Source organism: Silurus aristotelis (assembly GCF_946808225.1).
Source record: "Silurus aristotelis genome assembly, chromosome: 10".
NCBI lineage: Eukaryota > Metazoa > Chordata > Actinopteri > Siluriformes > Siluridae > Silurus > Silurus aristotelis.
In genome coordinates this window covers 12,839,383-12,856,405 of record NC_139583.1, presented here as the reverse complement: position 1 = coordinate 12,856,405, position 17,023 = coordinate 12,839,383, and the positions used below count along the sequence as shown (strand labels likewise).

Here is a 17,023-nt window from a genome sequence, read left to right as displayed (position 1 = left end):
TTAATGATCTCTCACACAGAGCACGCACACACACACATATATGCGGGAGTCTTTCACACACTCACGTTCATGTACCCAGGTTGAGATTTTGCACGTCTGATACACACTTTGTCTCTCACACTTACACACACTTGCACACAAAACACAGAGGCTTTACACTTACACTTGTGTTGTGTTTTTTTTTTTACATTGTTTCTCACTCGAACACACATACACAGGAACATAAGCACATGCACAACTTGGGATCTCGCACCTTTCCACTCGAAGACAAGCATCTGGCGGATTGTTCAATGAAATCAATCTCTCTCTCTCTCCTTTCTCTCGCTCTCTTTTTTCATAGTTTATGACTGTGTTCTAGTCAAACTGACCCATTCCCCGGGGACAGGCTCGGGTATGTCGTATCCGTGACACGGAAAGTGAGTGTGTGTACTCCGGTGCGTCTCTGAGCAGCGGAATGCAGTTAACGTAGCGTAGCTTACCCTTAGCCTACCGCGGCGCTGTCACCCATGACATGGCCCGTCTGGGACCCTCAAGACTCACCGCCCCACTGAGCTCAGTACCAGTACTACAGCATTGTGTGTGTGTCTGTCTGTTAAAAAAGAGAATCACAGGGAAAGAATGAAGGATTGTATATAAGTGCGAACATGTGAACGAGAGCTGTAATGTGATGCTCCACAGGTGGGTTGGAGAAAAAAAAGAAAAGGAAAAAAAGGTTGCTCAAGCATGGTATTATAAAATAGATCACGGACTACAGTGAGTATAAGGTTTAAGTGAAGAATGATCAGAATTTTCCAAGATTTTATTTCCAATTTGTGAAATTGCAAAGGTATGAGTGTGTAAATGTAGCTGCTATATTAAGTGTAGTATATTATAGTATAGTAAATACAATGAACTTAATGCAACCAGTGGGTAGAGATATAGAGGCAGCATAATGTAAGCCGTATTTAATTATCTGCCATTGATGCTAAACCAATTTGTTCTCCTGGAACGCTGGAAACAGATAAAAATATATATGTATGAATTTTGTGTAACAAAAGGGTGATTTGTGTTAGATATGGAAATTGTATCCTGCTTTGGTCCATGCCTTTTTCCTTGAGTATGTGTTGACATTTAGGAACTACCTTATTAGTCACTAGGAAATACATTTCTTAAAGTAGATCCCTGAGCTACCTAATTTGTTCAGAATAATTGGATGATTAATGGCCTGAAAACGGGTTCTCAACAGACAAGTGTGGGACAGAGGCGCCTGCGTCTGGACGTGCAGGTGTTTGATATTGTGTTAAGGCACACGCGTGTTTGAGGGCAGTGCAATGCCGGTGTGAGATGAGCCTGCTCGACGGTAACCATGTGCAGCAGTAGGTCAGTTCCTTTGTGTCAAAAAAGTCCGGGGGGGGGGGGGGGGATGTCTGATTTCACCTGTGCGATCTGATCCACTGTTATTTTTGCACACAAAAGGAAGCGCTTTTACAACTCAGAGTGATTGTGTGGCCAGCTAAATGGTGCTAAGATGTAGAGCAGGGCATATCAGTCATTTATGAGTGATTATTTTGTGTGTGTGTGTGTGTGTGTGTGTGTGTGTGTGTGTGTGTGTGTGTGTGTGTGTGTGTGTGTGTGTGTGAGAGAATACAGTTCTGGCATTATTTAGTGGCAGCAATAGGGGCAGGATGAAGTCCCCTTGGGGAAGTGTGCAATGCGCAGGTTGCGAAATGCGCACTGTAGTGAAACAGGACACTGCCGCAGAGAAAGGGAGAACAGGGACAGGGACATGGACAGGCCCTGGCTGGGTGCAGGCTTCCTGTGTATATGCTGGGTTATATGTGTTTATATGTGTGTGTGTGTGTGTGTGTATGTGTGTGTGTGTGTGTGTGTGTGTGTGTGTGTGTGTGTGTGTGTGTGTGTGTGTGAGAGAGAGAGAGAGAGAGAGAGAGAGAGAGAGAGAGAGAGAGAGAGAGAGAGAGAGAGAGAGAGAGAGAGAGAGAGAGAGAAGAGAAGTGAGGGAATCCAGGGGCAGGGCAGGGGGCCGTTTATTTGTAGCCCACTCCCAAGTGAGTTTCCTGTCTCTGGGAGGTGAGAGCTGAGAGCATATGAAGCTTTAAGACAGCCCATCTGTTAGTCTCCGGCCCTTGGAAGACTGTCAAGCGGGTCTAAAAATAAGCCACACTAAAGTGCACCAAGCGGCAAAGGTGATTTTTCATTTTGTGTTTAAAAACGGAGCAGAGAGGGACAGGCCTGTGTCCTGAGAGCAAAGCTACACACATTGCTCTCGCTCCCCCCACCTCCCTTCCCCTCTCTCCTGCCAACCTTAGTGTTTCCTCTTCCTGTTTCTGCCCAGTCCCTAATCCATAGGTATTAAGTGCTTCTTGTATCGCAGACAATGCATGTGTCTGTTGGAATATGTGCTACAGTAAGACTCCAGGGATTATCTACTGCGTGTTTTTTACTAAATATAAGCATTTTGGGTATTGAGAATGAAAGACCTCATTTATAATTGAAGTCTAAGGATATTTGTTGGGGCAGTCAATTAATGTAGCAAACCATATTTTTGCAGAATGTGTTTATGACTTTCTTATTCAAAGAGTTTTGTAAATGAAGCTTGAAATCTGTATATTGATTTTAGCACTTCTTTGTGCGATTATGTTGTGTGGTTTCGATGGTCCATTGTCAACTTCAGAAACCTAAAAGAACCTATTAATCAAAATGATTGTATTTTGTTCCTGTTTTTATCCCCAGTGTACAGAGCTTTTCGATAGAACTTTCTTTAATGTCGGAGTCATTCTAAGACATTTAAGGGAACATTCTATTCCACATTACTCTTTGTCTGCGTAGTTTAGTAGACCAATAGATTGTACACATTTTGCAGCAGTTTTACAGATTATATGCAATGACACAAAACATGTCATACTGTAGATTTTTATTATTGTATTTTTTGTTGTGGGTGAGGATAATTTGCTAAATTATTCACAAAAACCTGCATGTCAATAGGATATGGTGCCAGTAGCTGATATTAAGGCACAGCACTTGTTGCTGTATTTTGCCCTCTAGTGGAAAGACAGAGACTAGCTTTTTAATTTTTTTATTTTCAATTAATTATTTCATTTAAATTGCAGTAAAATGAAGAGCAAATTAAAATGTAATTTAGTTTTCTTTGGTGGACCAGGTTAAAAAAAAAAACAAGGAAGATTAGACTGAAGTGTTCATTTGTATTATACATGTTAAATGTTTAATAATGGAATTTAACAACTGCTCTTAGACTTAAATAGTAAGATAATTCTGAGTAATCATTTTATTTGAAAGAAAAATGTGTTGTATTACTTGTTTGTGGTGTCTCACATATGCTACAGGTAAGTATTGGGTTATTGATAGGTGTTAGGAGAGTTAATAATGAAACAGGGTCTATACCAAACATTGAAACGGTGTCAATAGCACTTTGTATGCCAGGCATACGTGTGTGTTTTTGTGAGAGTGGGGTATGAGTTTTATGCTCTGAGACCCACTCAACACAGTGATGTCTACATACAGGCCCAGTTTAATGACTGGACACTAACCACACCTACACGTTTTCCTTGGTGCATCCAGCTTGCTAATCGCATTCTGTCTCTTCTTTCCTCTTTTCCTGTTTGAACCGAGCTAGCCAACACATTACAGTCTCAGCGTTACCGCACCGTCCCTAGGGGCGTCACGGAGCCAGGGACCCTGCAGTATATACACAGTCACACAGAGGCCTGATTGAAAGTGACATGACAGTAGCTTCGGTCCGACTGCATGCACATGCTCTTATGTGAGAAGAGGCAGTGTTGGGAAACGTAGATTTGATTTTCCTTTATCTCTCTCTCTCTTCTCCCCTCCCTCTCCCCTCTTCCTCACTCTCTGTCTCCCTCTCTTCTTGTCTCCCTCTCTCCTCCCCCTTAGCGGGTGCAGCAGTCTGGCGGTCTCTGCATTAGTAATGGGACTGGGCCATATTTCCCAGGAGTGTGCAGCTCTGCAGGATTTAGCCTCTCTTTTATAACCAGTTTAGGAAAACAATGACAGCGTAGATATTGACTGAGCTCCGAAGGGCTGTTCTGCCAAGCGCACAGCCACCCCCCCAGTTCTTGCAATGAGCAGGGGGGGAAGAGAAGGCGGCTGTTCTACCTGGTGTGCCTCCCCCTGCTGGAGCGCGCCAGCGGCCACGCTGAGGACTCGGTGCAGGTGTAGTGTGGCTGTGTGCAGCCGTGTAGGACTGAGGAGATTCTTGTGAAGACACAGGCAGGGCGTATCTCTGGATTAAAGGGATATTCTTTTGTTTTGTTTAGTTTCTATCTATGTACCATATCTGAGCAAACTAAAGGTGATTACCTCAAGCAAGAGAAATGCAGAGAAAGTTATCGGGGGCCGAGTTGGGACCGAGTAAACAGATTTTTTGTTTTCTCAGTACATGGAAATCTAGCAAAACTTTGGTTCATGGGAATTGCGGCAGACGTAATAGACCATTGTATTGAAAGAACAATTCATTAAATGCTTTTCTTTAGTTGGAATCATGTTTATATATTTGCGTAGGATGGGAATTGGTTTATGAGACTTGTATAGTCCACGGTCTGTAATGTCGAACTAAGCTTTTTTGCTCTTCCTCTCTTTTTCTGCCTCAGTGAGAATATATCAATTACAGCTGCATAGAACTGATGTCATACTGCGAGTCATTATCAAATTCAGAGACACACACTATTCTAGTGATCGATCGCCTGCGGCTTAATCAATACCGCTGCCCCCCCACAAGGCGAACGGATGAAGAGCGCAAACTGCGACCCGCCTGAAAATGTGTGTGTTCCAACACACCGATTAGCTAATTTAAACAAGTGTTGCTGGCGCGACCCTCCTCTGCGTCAACAGCAAACCATGGACACGGGCAAGCATGATGTTTAACACGGATTTGCGTGTTGTCTGGTTGCAATTTTCTTTTAGACAGGGTGTGTGCTGCTCCTGTGTAGGTCTGTGTAGGGTCTCATTAGGATGAGCATCGAGGTGGGCTGCATGCGTGTTGGTGCATAGTGTTAAGTGTGTGCAGTATTCTGGCGGCGTACAAATTCATGCCAATATACATCTGTGTGTGCGTGTTTGTTTGCTCAGCTCTCTCCACTCGTACTGTGCAGTTTCCATCAGGCCACTGCAGTTGCGGTGTAACCCTGGGCTCCAGGGAGCCTCACTGCCTCTCAATCCCTCCTCCTGCAAATCAATAGAGCTCCACACAACCCACTGCACCTGGGGGAGACACACACACACACACACACACACACACACACCGCACGCAATATCTATAAGATTCCCACAACCACATATACAGGAAAACATATAATAATTCTTCCGAACATAATCATTATTCTCAGTATAGCACTCTTCTACTGCAACAAATAACTAGTGTTTCTCACACACTTTGTATTGCACTGTATGTAGACACATTTTGCACCATGTAGTATATCTTTCCTCCCTGATTGTCTCTCATCACTATACATTCAAAACCTCTCAGTCTCCCTTTCACACACACACACACACACACACACACAAACACACACACACACACACACCTTTCATTTACTATACCGGAACTCTATGACAAACCCGCAGCACTTTGATTCACTGATAGGATGTGAACAACAGGGTGGTTTATTTTTTCGTTCAAGATGCTGCAGTCCTTCTTTTTTTTTCTCTCTTCCCTTGCCCACTGTCGTTGCCCGTCGTGAGGCGAGCGCTAGAAACAATGCTGACCTCTGCTGTAAGGGGACGGTAATGCAGGCACAGTGAGTGAGCTAAAAAGTGGTTTGCTCTCATAATGGGGTCAGTGGCTCCCAGAGAGATGCGGCTCCTCGCTGAAGAGGGCCCCCTCCCTCCATCTTGCCGGCTCCTCTGAGCGGGAGGGGCAGGAGATCAGAAAGAATGAAAGGAAGGAAGAAAGAAAGAAAGAAAGAAAGAAAGAAAGAAAGAAAGAAAGAAAGAAAGAAAGAAAGAAAGAAAGACCAAGTGCCTTGAAACCCTCCTCAGTCTGAGGTTTAAGACTCGCTGGCATGGCCCACTCCTTAAACCATATGGCCCTTGTGCCAGCAGTCATTTACAAAAAAATATGTCCCCTCAGATAAGAGCCATAAATAAGAATAAGTATTTATTGCCCCCAAAAAACATTTTTAATCCTTAATTTTTTTTCTCCAAAAAACCCCCCCACAAATCTCCCTCTAAAAGAGATTAATCTTACAAAGCAGCTTTGAGAGGGAACTGTGGATGAATGTCCAGTCTTCGCTGGGAATTGGGTTTACAGAGAAGGCAGAAACACAGTAAAAGCAGCCGGAGAGAAACACTGTCCGCCACACCCCGGCATATCCGCACTTTCCTGCTCCTCTTAGAACTGAACGCTTCATAATCCAGCAATGAACTTGTGCATCATTTTGAACAGAGTTGGGTCCCTTCATGTCTTTTTGCTCATTTTGTTGTTTTTAATTAGCCTTGGCACATGCTAACATTTGTGCATATTTGAATCGTAGCACAAATACAGTCCACCGGAGGTGTCTCATTGTGATTACAAATTTATATGCTGCACTCAAAGGCCCATAAAATGTGGGTCTCATAAGGTTTTAAGACGATGCTTTAAAATATTTATAAATATGAATACAGAAAATGCGAGCGATCCAAATAAACAATGTCGGTGACAGGAGCTTTAAAGCATATATGAAATAAATATTAATACAAGAAATATATAATATATAAAGTGTTCTTTCCATTTCCGAGAAACAGGAATGAAGAATATGCGCTCGATATGTGACGAGCTTTGCATAATGTGAAAGGCAAACAAAAAAAAAAAAAAAGAAAGAATGAACGAACGAACGAAAAGAAAGAAAGGCACACATGTGGCTAGAGAGCAGGTACTCCCTTATCAAAGAGGGGGTGCTGGCCCTAAGATGGACAGAGAATCCTAGCGGGTGGCTAGAAAGAGAGATGGATGGAGGGAGGGGGTGGCGATGTGGGCACGTAGCTTATTATTTCTCTCCTCATGGTTTCTCTTCTCTTCCTGTGCAGAACCACACACTGAGCCAGCACGCGCAGTGAGCCCGAGCCCCGCAGGACTCCCGGTTCAGCCCGGAACCCCAACCCAGGCCCGGTGGGGGACGCCCATTTCAACATCACAGCCAATCAAAGTGTCATTTGCTACTCACATGTAAAACTCTAACGATTCCGCCACCAGGCGCAGCTATTACGAACGGTGGGGAACAAATATTAATGGGATATGCTATTAAAAAAAAAAAGGAGAAACGGGGGAGGAGATGAAGGAGAAGAGAAAAAGGTATTCTACGTGCAGTATTTTTTATCGTCCCCGCTTCCCATTTGTGCATTTTAATTATTTTTTTTATATTTTTCTTTTTCTTTTTTTTCTTTTTTTGGAACAAAAGAGAAAATGGAAAAAAAGAAACTCCATCTGTCTATGATTTTAGTCTCTAGAAATGCTTCACTTACCATGTCCTCTGTTGCTTATTGTATACAATTTCATTGGTGCCAATTTTATTTTTCCTTTTAATGCATTTTTTCCCCCTCTTGGTTTTCGTTCGTACCTTTTATTTCTTGCGGTAAATGGGTACTTGTGCTGTGTTGTGAATGCTTGCCAGTCGTAATATCTTTTATTTTCCTCCTTTCTATTATGATTGTTATATATTTTCTTTTTTTTCTAATTACAGTTTAAAAAAAAAGACAAAAAAACTGAAATTGACAAAAACATAATGGTTTTGATGGAATTTTGCAGTTCATGGGCCTTATGGTTGTTGTAAAAATGAATATCATTGATTTTTCAGTTCAACTGGATGATGTCTGCTTTTTAAATGTGAAATAACCAGATTGCAATAAAACTAGTACAGTTGAAAATAAACAAATAAATGAATCATGAATAAAGGGAATACGTTCGCCTTGTGTGTCTTTTCACAAACCAGCGTACAGATTTGACGCTGCAGCTCTGCGGTCTAAAGCCCCAGCTATCCTCTCTCTCCTCAAGGGGTTTTTTTTTCCGTTCTCCTCTCCAAGCTCCCGATCTCTTCTGCTTTCTCTTTTCACACTCAGACACTTCACAGTCTTATATAGTTCATGCTAAATAAAGAACGTCTTATGTAGCACGAACAGACGCCCCGTCAAATACGTGGCCTGTGCGCACTGAGAATAACGGTGTAATTAATTAACAGTAAACTATGAGAATTGATTTAACACTGCATACACCATTTATAGTGGTTATTCCAAGTGGGTCTGTTTAAAATGTCTGAATCAGCGTGCAACATATTAGGAATACTTACGACATTTTAGAGAGGGGTTAGGATAGCTTTTTTAAAAAGCTTCAATGCATTATGGAGAATGAGGTTTTCATTCTTGCTTTGCTTCCCATCAAAACTGAAATAACATTTTACATTCGATTAAGCAGTACTATAAATTCATTGCGTCTGCTGTTGTAATAAAAAGTAAGTGTTGGTAATCGTGTTTAGGATTGTACTGCATGACTACAGCTGAGGATGTCGGTTAACATTCAAATGAACTAAAAATGCATTAAAATCGTAGATTCAAAGTAATTACATGCGTGCATAAACCCATTCCACAGTGAGCAGGATACAGCCACAACAAAACAATGTTACACTAAACAAGACACTAATAATTCTGTAATTCTTTAAGTTCTATATTTCATTTACATTCTGTTATTACATTTACTTTTATTTATGCCAGAGAAGCCCAAAACGAGGGCCTGTGGGCCAAAGTTAGCCCATGATAGCCTTCCATTTGTCCTGCCATGCCATATTTGAAAAGAGCTTCATGTCTCTCATTAGAGGTCACTGAATAGCAGAATTAGGTTATTAGAACTCTGGTGTTAATTAACCTGGATTGTTTCTTACTGTACTATAAGATCCACTGAACTACAATTTTCAAGCATTAGTTAAGCTGATTACAGAGTAATGTTTTTCTATTTATTTATTTGTTTGTTTTTTATATTAAATAAAGTCAAATTTATTTCTATAGCGCTTTTCACAATTGACATTGTCTCAAAGCAGCTTTACAGAATTTAACAGTTAAGGTGAACGATGTGTATTTATTTCTGATGAGCAGTCTGGGGCGACTGTGGCAAGCAAAAACTCCCTTGGATATTATGAGGAAGAAACCTTCAGAGGAACCAGACTCAAAAGGGGAACCCATCCTCATTTGGGTGATATCAAGTGTGCGATTATAGTTTTTAAACAATACAGAACACTGGAAAGTCATAAATGAAAGGACCCGTGGTGACTTTAATATTAATATCATGTTTGGTAATATGTTACGATAATTTAATCAAGTTTGATTTATGGCCCTTAATAGGAAAAGGTTTGGGCACCTTTGATTTATGCAGTAAAGTACACATTCACAAACACCCAGCCTGAATATGACTCCAGTAAAAGTACTCTTCAAAGTATTTAATTCTGAATGTACTTCAGTTTTAAAGTTCAGTTTTTTACAGATCTATAAGAACTATACATTAATAATTGATGCAGTTTAATCTTTGCAGTTTAATCTGTTCTCCTGTGCATCATAACCTTTGCTGTGAATTTTCTGTTACATGCACACAGTAAGAATGTCCATACTCTGCAGAAACTCTTCCAAGAACTGTGGGGTTACCGTTGTGCTCTTGCAACAGTTTGGCACTGAATGTGTACTATAACGTATTCATATATACAAATTAAATTAACGTATATATATTCATTCATCCTTTTCATTCATTCATTTTCTCCCGCTTATCCGTAATTCGGGTCGCGGGGGCAGCAGTCTAAGCAGGCCCCTGCCTTCGACTACTGCCCAATCCTCAAAGCACCGTCCCTTACGGTCCCTCCTGCAGGTGGTGAGCCCACGGGAAGGCGGCCCCACGTCACTCCGACGTCACGGACCTTGATATTTCCCTCGTAAGGGACCCCCAGAGCATAGAGGGTTAAGGGCCTTGCTCAAGGGCCCAAGAGTGGCAGCCTGGCGATACCGGGGCTCGAACCCCAGACCTTCCGATCGGCAACCCAGCGCCTTAACCGCTGGAGCCACCACTCCCCCCTCGTATATATATATATATATATATATATATATATATATATATATATATATATATATATATATATATATATATATATATATATATATATATATATATATATATATATATATATATATATATATATATATAAAATGTTGGGAAGTGAAGGTTTTCCACAAAATGGAAATACAGCTAGTTGAAAAATTTACTCATGTACAGCCACATAATATATAACATTATATATTTCATTACCTACCATTTATTACCGTCCATTTTCATTTACCATATTTTTCGGACTATAAGCCGCTACTTTTTTTCCCACGTTTTTAACCCCGCGGCTTAAACAAGGAAGCGGTTAATTTATGGATTTTTCCTGGGTTTTTACTGGTTTAACAAACTTCAAGCCATAAAACTGAGCGACATAACATTAGACCATATATTAAATAGTAGTCTAAGTGAATTTAGTATTTAGTTTAGTATTTCATTTAGTATTTAGTGTAAACAAATGTGAATTAATACACTTCCTTCAATTAAGTTAATCTTTTTTAATGTTAAATAATGAGGTATATAAAATTAGTTGAGAGAACCTCTATATTAAGTAAAATCATTAATAAATATTAATTTAGCATTAAAAATGCTTAATTCTAAAGTGCACTGAGCCTAGAATTAGCTCATAAACTGCATATATATATTGATCAAACACTTGACCAATTCTTTTGTAGCTCGTATATGTGTGTCATAATAGATGACACAATAATTTGATGAAACAATAGATGACACAATAATAGATGACAATAATTTGAATATTTTTCTTAAAGAGTGTTTACAGACCTTAAAGAGCTGTCAGACTCTGCTCAGAGTTGTCATTTAAAAGATTGGAAGGGATTAGAAAACTCCTTCAAGAAAGAAATCCAACACCGAATGTGTCAAAAGATGTAAATTGTTCCCAGTTGACTGTGCCTAAAATTTGGTGCAAGTAAAAAAATTATGTGATTATAAACAGAATATCAGCATTAGAATAGAAAACTCAAGTAATATGCTTTAAATACAGCAACCATACACAACCAAACAAATAAATAACCCTGAACAGAAGATTACAGGTTACAGTGGGATTTGAGATTTACATTCGGCGTGGTTCTCTGTTCAGGTTTCAAAGAAAGAAGTCATACAGGCTATGAACAATAACAAATGAGCTAAAGGGAGTAAGGCTAGGAACGTTGGAGGTGGGTTTAAACTGTTTTTTCGTGGTGTGGATAGAAAGAGAAATGGTGTAGGAGTGATTATGAAGGAAGAGTACAGAAAAAGTGTAGTGGAGGTGAAGAGAGTTTCTAATAGGGTGATGAACATGAGGCTGGAAGTTGAAGTGGTGATGATAAATGTCATCAGTGCTTATGCTCCACAAGTGGTTTTGGAGGTGAAGAAGAAGAGCAGGAGAGTGAGGACTGAAATAAGATGGTGGATACTGAAGGAGGAAGACTGTAGTGTGACATTCAGGAAAGAGGTCAGACAGGGGCTTGGTGGTGCTGAAGGTGCTGAATGATTGGGCAACTACTGCAGAAGTGATAAGGAAGGCAGCTAGAAAGGTACTTGGTGTGACATCTGGAAATAGAAAGGAAGACAAAGAGACGTGGTGGTGGAATGAGGAAGTGCAGGAGAGCATAGGGAGAAAGAGGTTGGCAAAACAGAATTGGGATCAACAGAGTGATGAGAAATGTAGGCAGGAGCACAAGGAGATGCGGCAGCAGGTAAAGAAGGATGTGGCGAAAGCCAAAGAAAAGGTATATAAGGAGCTGTATGAGAGGTTGGACACTAAGGAAGGAGAAAAATATTTGTACCGATTGGCCAGGCAGATGCACCAAGCTGGGAAGGATGTACTGCAAGTTAGAGCAATAAAAAAAAAGGATGGAGATGGAAATGTGTTGACTAGTGAGGAGAGTGTGTTGAGAAGATGGAGAAAGTATTTTGAGCAGCTGATGAATGAGGAAAATGAGAGAGAGAGAAGGTTGAATGATGTGGAGATTGTGAAGCAGGCAGTGGATAGGATTAGTAAGGAGGAAGTGAGAGCTGTGATTAAGAGGATGAAGAGTGGAAAGTGGGCAGGACCAGATGACATACCAGTAAAAACATGGAGATGATTATGAGAGATGGCGGTGGAGTTTTTAACCAGGTTGTTCAACAAGATTTTGGAAGGTGAGAAGATGCCTGAGGAATGGAGAAGGAGTGTGCTGGTACTAATCTTTAAGAATAAGGGAGATGTGCAGACCTGCAGTAACTACAGGGGAATTAAGTTGATCAGTCACATCATGAAGTTATGGGAAAGAGTAGTGGAAGCCAGGCTGAGAGAAGAGGTGACCATCTGTGAGCAACAGTATTGTTTCATGCCAAGGAAGAGCACCACAGATGCATTATTTGCTTTGAGAATGTTGATGGAGAAGTAAAGAGAAGGACAGAAGGAGTTACATCGTGTGTTTGTGGATTTAAAGAAAGCGTACGACAGAGTGCCGAGAGAGGAGTTGTGGAATTGTATGAGGAAGTCAGTTTTGTCAGAGAAGTATGTGAGGGTGGTGCAGTTTGTTCTGATTAAGCTTAGAACTGAAATATTTGTATCTCTATCATCACTGATTTGATTTACTCAATGTGTAAATTGGTTGCAGTGTGTATAAAAAGGGTTGGTTCAACACGTAGGCTGCTTAATAGACATTTGTATAAATTCATGTTTAATTGGCAATGTCAAGGTATTTTCACATCTTCAAAAATATAGTACAAATATGAATTCTATCTGAGGCTCAAAGAAGTCTAATGTTGTGGATACAAACTGTGTAAAAAAAATTATCATGTAGGCAGATAATGAATGCCTACAACTACTTTTCAAGCAGCATGAGCTAAAACTCCTGCTATGTGTCACTTGCCAAGAAAGTGTCAGAAAAATAAAACTGTTTAGTGGTTCCCTTATCTGACCTTATAATAAAAGCGGGGACGTTCTAAAACAAACAATGTAAAAAAAAAAAAAAAAAAAAGCTTAATGTCATTAATGTGATTAAACAGTGTTTTTGAAGACCCAGCTCAGTGAACACATTAATAATAACGCATATTATGTACAGCAGCAGTTGTACATTTGCAAGCAGTTTGGTCACCGGTCAAACGTTTTTCACATTAAGCGGTTTAGAATCCCATAAAAGAGTAATGCAATATATTTGAAGATAAGATAATAAAAGACCAGGAATTCTTCTTCTCTTCACTTTATACAATGTGTACTCTATTTTTAATAGAATATGATCTACATAGTGGGTACAGTGCCTTAGTGGTTGCATGTTTGCCTTGTAACAGTCTGGAAGTTTAAATTCCACCTCTGGCCCAAGTTTATATATATATATATATATATATATATATATATATATATATATATATATATATATATATATATATATATATATATATATATATATATATATCTTTTCTTCTTCTTTCGGCTGCTCCCATTAGGGGTCGCCACAGCGGATCATCCGTCTCCATACCACCCTGTCCTCTACATCTGCCTCTTTCACACCAACTACCTGCATGTCTTCCCTCACCACATCCATGAACCTCCTCCTTGGCCTTCCTCTTTTCCTCCTACCTGGTGGCTCCATCTTCAGCATTTTTCTACCAATATAATTCATGTCCCTTCTCTGCACATGTCCAAACCATCTCAATCTCGCCTCCCTCACCTTGTCACTAAAACATCCTACATGTGCTGTCCCTCTAATAAACTCATTTCTAATCTTGTCCATCCTCGTCACTCCCAACGAAAACCTTAACATCTTTAGCTCTGCTACCTCCAGCTCCACCTCCTGTCTTTTACTCAATGCCACTGTCTCTAATCCATACAACATCGCAGGTCTCACCACAGTCCTATAAACTTGTCCTTTCATTCTTGCAGATACCCTACTATCACAAACCACTCCTGTTACTCTTCTCCACCCACTCCACCCTGCCTGCACTCTTTTCTTTACTTCTCTAACACACTCTCCATTACTTTGCACTGTTGACCCCAGGTACCTGAACTCCTCCACCTTCTCCACCTCTTCTCCCTGCAACCGCACCACTCCACTGCCCTCCCTCTCATTCACACACATGTACTCTGTCTTACTCCTACTGACTTTCATTCCCCTTCTCTCAAGCGCATATCTTCACCTCTCCAGGCTCTTCTCAACCTGCTCCCTACTCTCACCACAAATCACAATATCATCTGCAAACATCATAGTCCAGGGAGACTCCTGTCTGACCTCGTCCGTCAACCTGTCCATCACCACTGCAAACAGGAAAGGGCTCAGGGCCGATCCTTGGTGCAGTCCAACCTTCACCCTGAACCAGTCTGTCGTACCTACTGCACACTTCACTGCCGTCACACTGTCCTCATACATGTCCTGCACCACCCTCACATACTTCTCTGACACACCTGACTTCCTCATACAATACCACAACTCCTCTCTCGGCACCCTGTCGTACGCTTTCTCTAAATCCACAAATACACAATGCAGCTCCTTCTGTCCTTCTCTATACTTCTCCATCAACATCCTCAAAGCAAATAAGGCATCTGTGGTGCTCTTCCTCGGCATGAAACCATACTGTTGCTCACAGATGGTCACCTCTTCTCTCAGCCTGGCTTCCACTACTCTTTCCCATAACTTCATGGTGTGACTGATCAACTTAATTCCCCTGTAGTTACTGCAGGTCTGCACATCTCCCTTATGCTTAAAGATCGGTACCAGCACACTCCTTCTCCATTCCTCAGGCATCCTCTCCCCTTCCAGAATCCTGTTAAACAATCTGGTTAAAAACTCCACTGCCATCTCTCCTAAACATCTCCACGCTTCTATCGGTATGTCATCTGGTCCAACCGACTTTCCATTCTTCATCCTCTTAATCGCTGCTCTCACTTCCTCCTTACTAATCCTATCTACATCCTCCTTCACCAACTCCACATCATCCAACCTTCTCTCTCTCTGATTTTCCTCATTCATCAGCTGCTCAAAATACTCCCTCCATCTTCTCAACACACTCTCCTCATAGTCAACACATTTCCCTCTCCATCCTTTATTGCTCTAACTTGCAGTACATCCTTCCCAGCTCGGTCCCTCTGCCTGGCCAATCGGTATAAATCCTTTTCTCCTTCCTTAGTGTCCAACCTCTTATACAGTTCCTCATATGCCTTTTCCTTGGCTTTCGCCACATCCCTTTTTACCTGCTGCCGCATCTCCTTGTACTCCTGCCTACTTTTCTCATCACTCTGTCAATCCCACTTCTGTTTTGCCAACCTCTTTCCCCTTATGCTCTCCTGCACTTCCTCATTCCACCACCACGTCTCCTTGTCTTGCTTTCTATTTCCAGATGTCACACCAAGTACTTTTCTAGCTGCCTCCCTCATCACTCCTGCAGTAGTTGCCCAATCATCCGGCACCTCTTCACCACCACCAAGCCCCTGTCTGACCTCTACCCTGAACCTCACACTACACTCTTCCTCCTTCAGTTTCCACCATCTTATTCTTCTTTCAATCCTTACTTTCCTCCTCTTCTTCTTCGCCTCCAAAACCATCCTACAGACCACCATCCAATGCTGTCTAGCTACACTGTCCCCCGCCAACACCTTACAGTCTCCAATCTCCTTCAGGTTGCATCTCCTACACAGAACATAATCCACCTGTGTGCACCTTCCTCCACTCTTATACGTCACCCTATGATCCTCCTTCTTCTTAAAATACGTGTTCACCACTGCCATTTCCATCCTTTTAGCAAAATCTACCACCATCTGCCCTACCACATTCCTCTCCTTAAAACCATACCTACCCATCACCTCCTCATCACCTCTGTTCCCTTCACCTACATGCCCATTAAAGTTTGCCCCAGTCACCAATCGTTCTTTCCTAGGTACACCATCTACCACTTCATCTAATTCACTCCAGAATCTTTCCTTCTCCTCCATCTCACAGCCGACTTGTGGAGCATAGGCACTGATGACATTTATCATCATCCCTTCAACCTCCACCTTCACGATCATCACCCTATCAGAAACTCTCTTCACCTCCACTACACTCTTACTGTACTCTTCCTTCAGAATCACCCCTACACCATTTCTCTTTCCATCCACACCATGATAAAACAGTTTAAACCCACCTCCAATGTTCCTGGCCTTACTCCCTTTCCACTTGGTCTCCTGAACACACAGCATATCTACCTTTCTCCTCTCCATCATATCAGCTACCTCTCTCCCTTTACCCGTCATAGTACCAACATTTAAAGTACCAACCCGAACCTCTACTCTCCTACACTGCTCCTTTTCCTGCCGTCTCTGTAGACGTCTTCCTCCTCTCCTTCTCCTCCTTCGGCCAACAGAAGCCCAATTTCCACCGGTACCCTGTCGGCTAACGATACCTGTGGCGGTCGTTGTTAACCCGGGCCTCGACCGATCCGGTATGAAATTCTCATTTGTGATCCGCATATTTGATTTGGCACATGTTTTACACTGGATGCCCTTCCTAACGCAACCCTCCCCATTTACCCGGGCTTGGGACCGGCACTAAGAGTGCACTGGCTTGTGCCCCCCTAATGGCTGGGTTCAATATATATATATATATATATATATATATATATATATATATATATATATATATAAATATAAATATATATGTAAATATACATAAATATATATATATATATATATATATATATATATATATATATATATATATATATATATATATATACTTTTGGCAATATATTGTATGCTCATCTGCTTTGGAAATGTTGATAATTTCGGGGTAAATCTTTAATTCTTCTTAATAATAACCAATAAAAGGTCAACATTATTTTAACCCACAGCAAGCATTAATAAATGATTACATAGATTAATTACATCACAATTCATATGATGTGAGGTAACCTTTAACCTACAGGGGAAGTATGTTTATTAATGACTATAAAAATAATTTTATGAACAATTTTGTGTCA

General features: G+C 41.1%; 1 protein-coding gene and 1 long non-coding RNA gene across 5 annotated transcripts in view; one reads left to right on the top strand and one right to left on the bottom strand.

The window, feature by feature from the left end:
• The window catches only part of znf423 (zinc finger protein 423), a 152,056-nt gene extending 144,149 nt beyond the window's left edge, over positions 1–7,907 (top strand). For all 4 annotated transcript variants that reach the window (XM_083552025.1, XM_083552024.1, XM_083552026.1 and 1 more), the window contains one exon: positions 7,039–7,907. In XM_083552025.1, coding sequence (XP_083408151.1) covers positions 7,039–7,068 — 30 coding nt within the window. In that variant the 3' untranslated portion in view covers positions 7,069–7,907. The remainder of the gene's footprint in view (positions 1–7,038) is intronic.
• Positions 262–7,019, bottom strand: LOC310732012. Its single transcript, XR_014535331.1, has 2 exons — positions 5,120–7,019; positions 262–589 (listed from the first exon to the last, which is right to left on the bottom strand). It is a non-coding gene; the product is annotated as an uncharacterized lncRNA (long non-coding RNA).
• Positions 7,908–17,023: the final 9,116 nt, after the last annotated feature.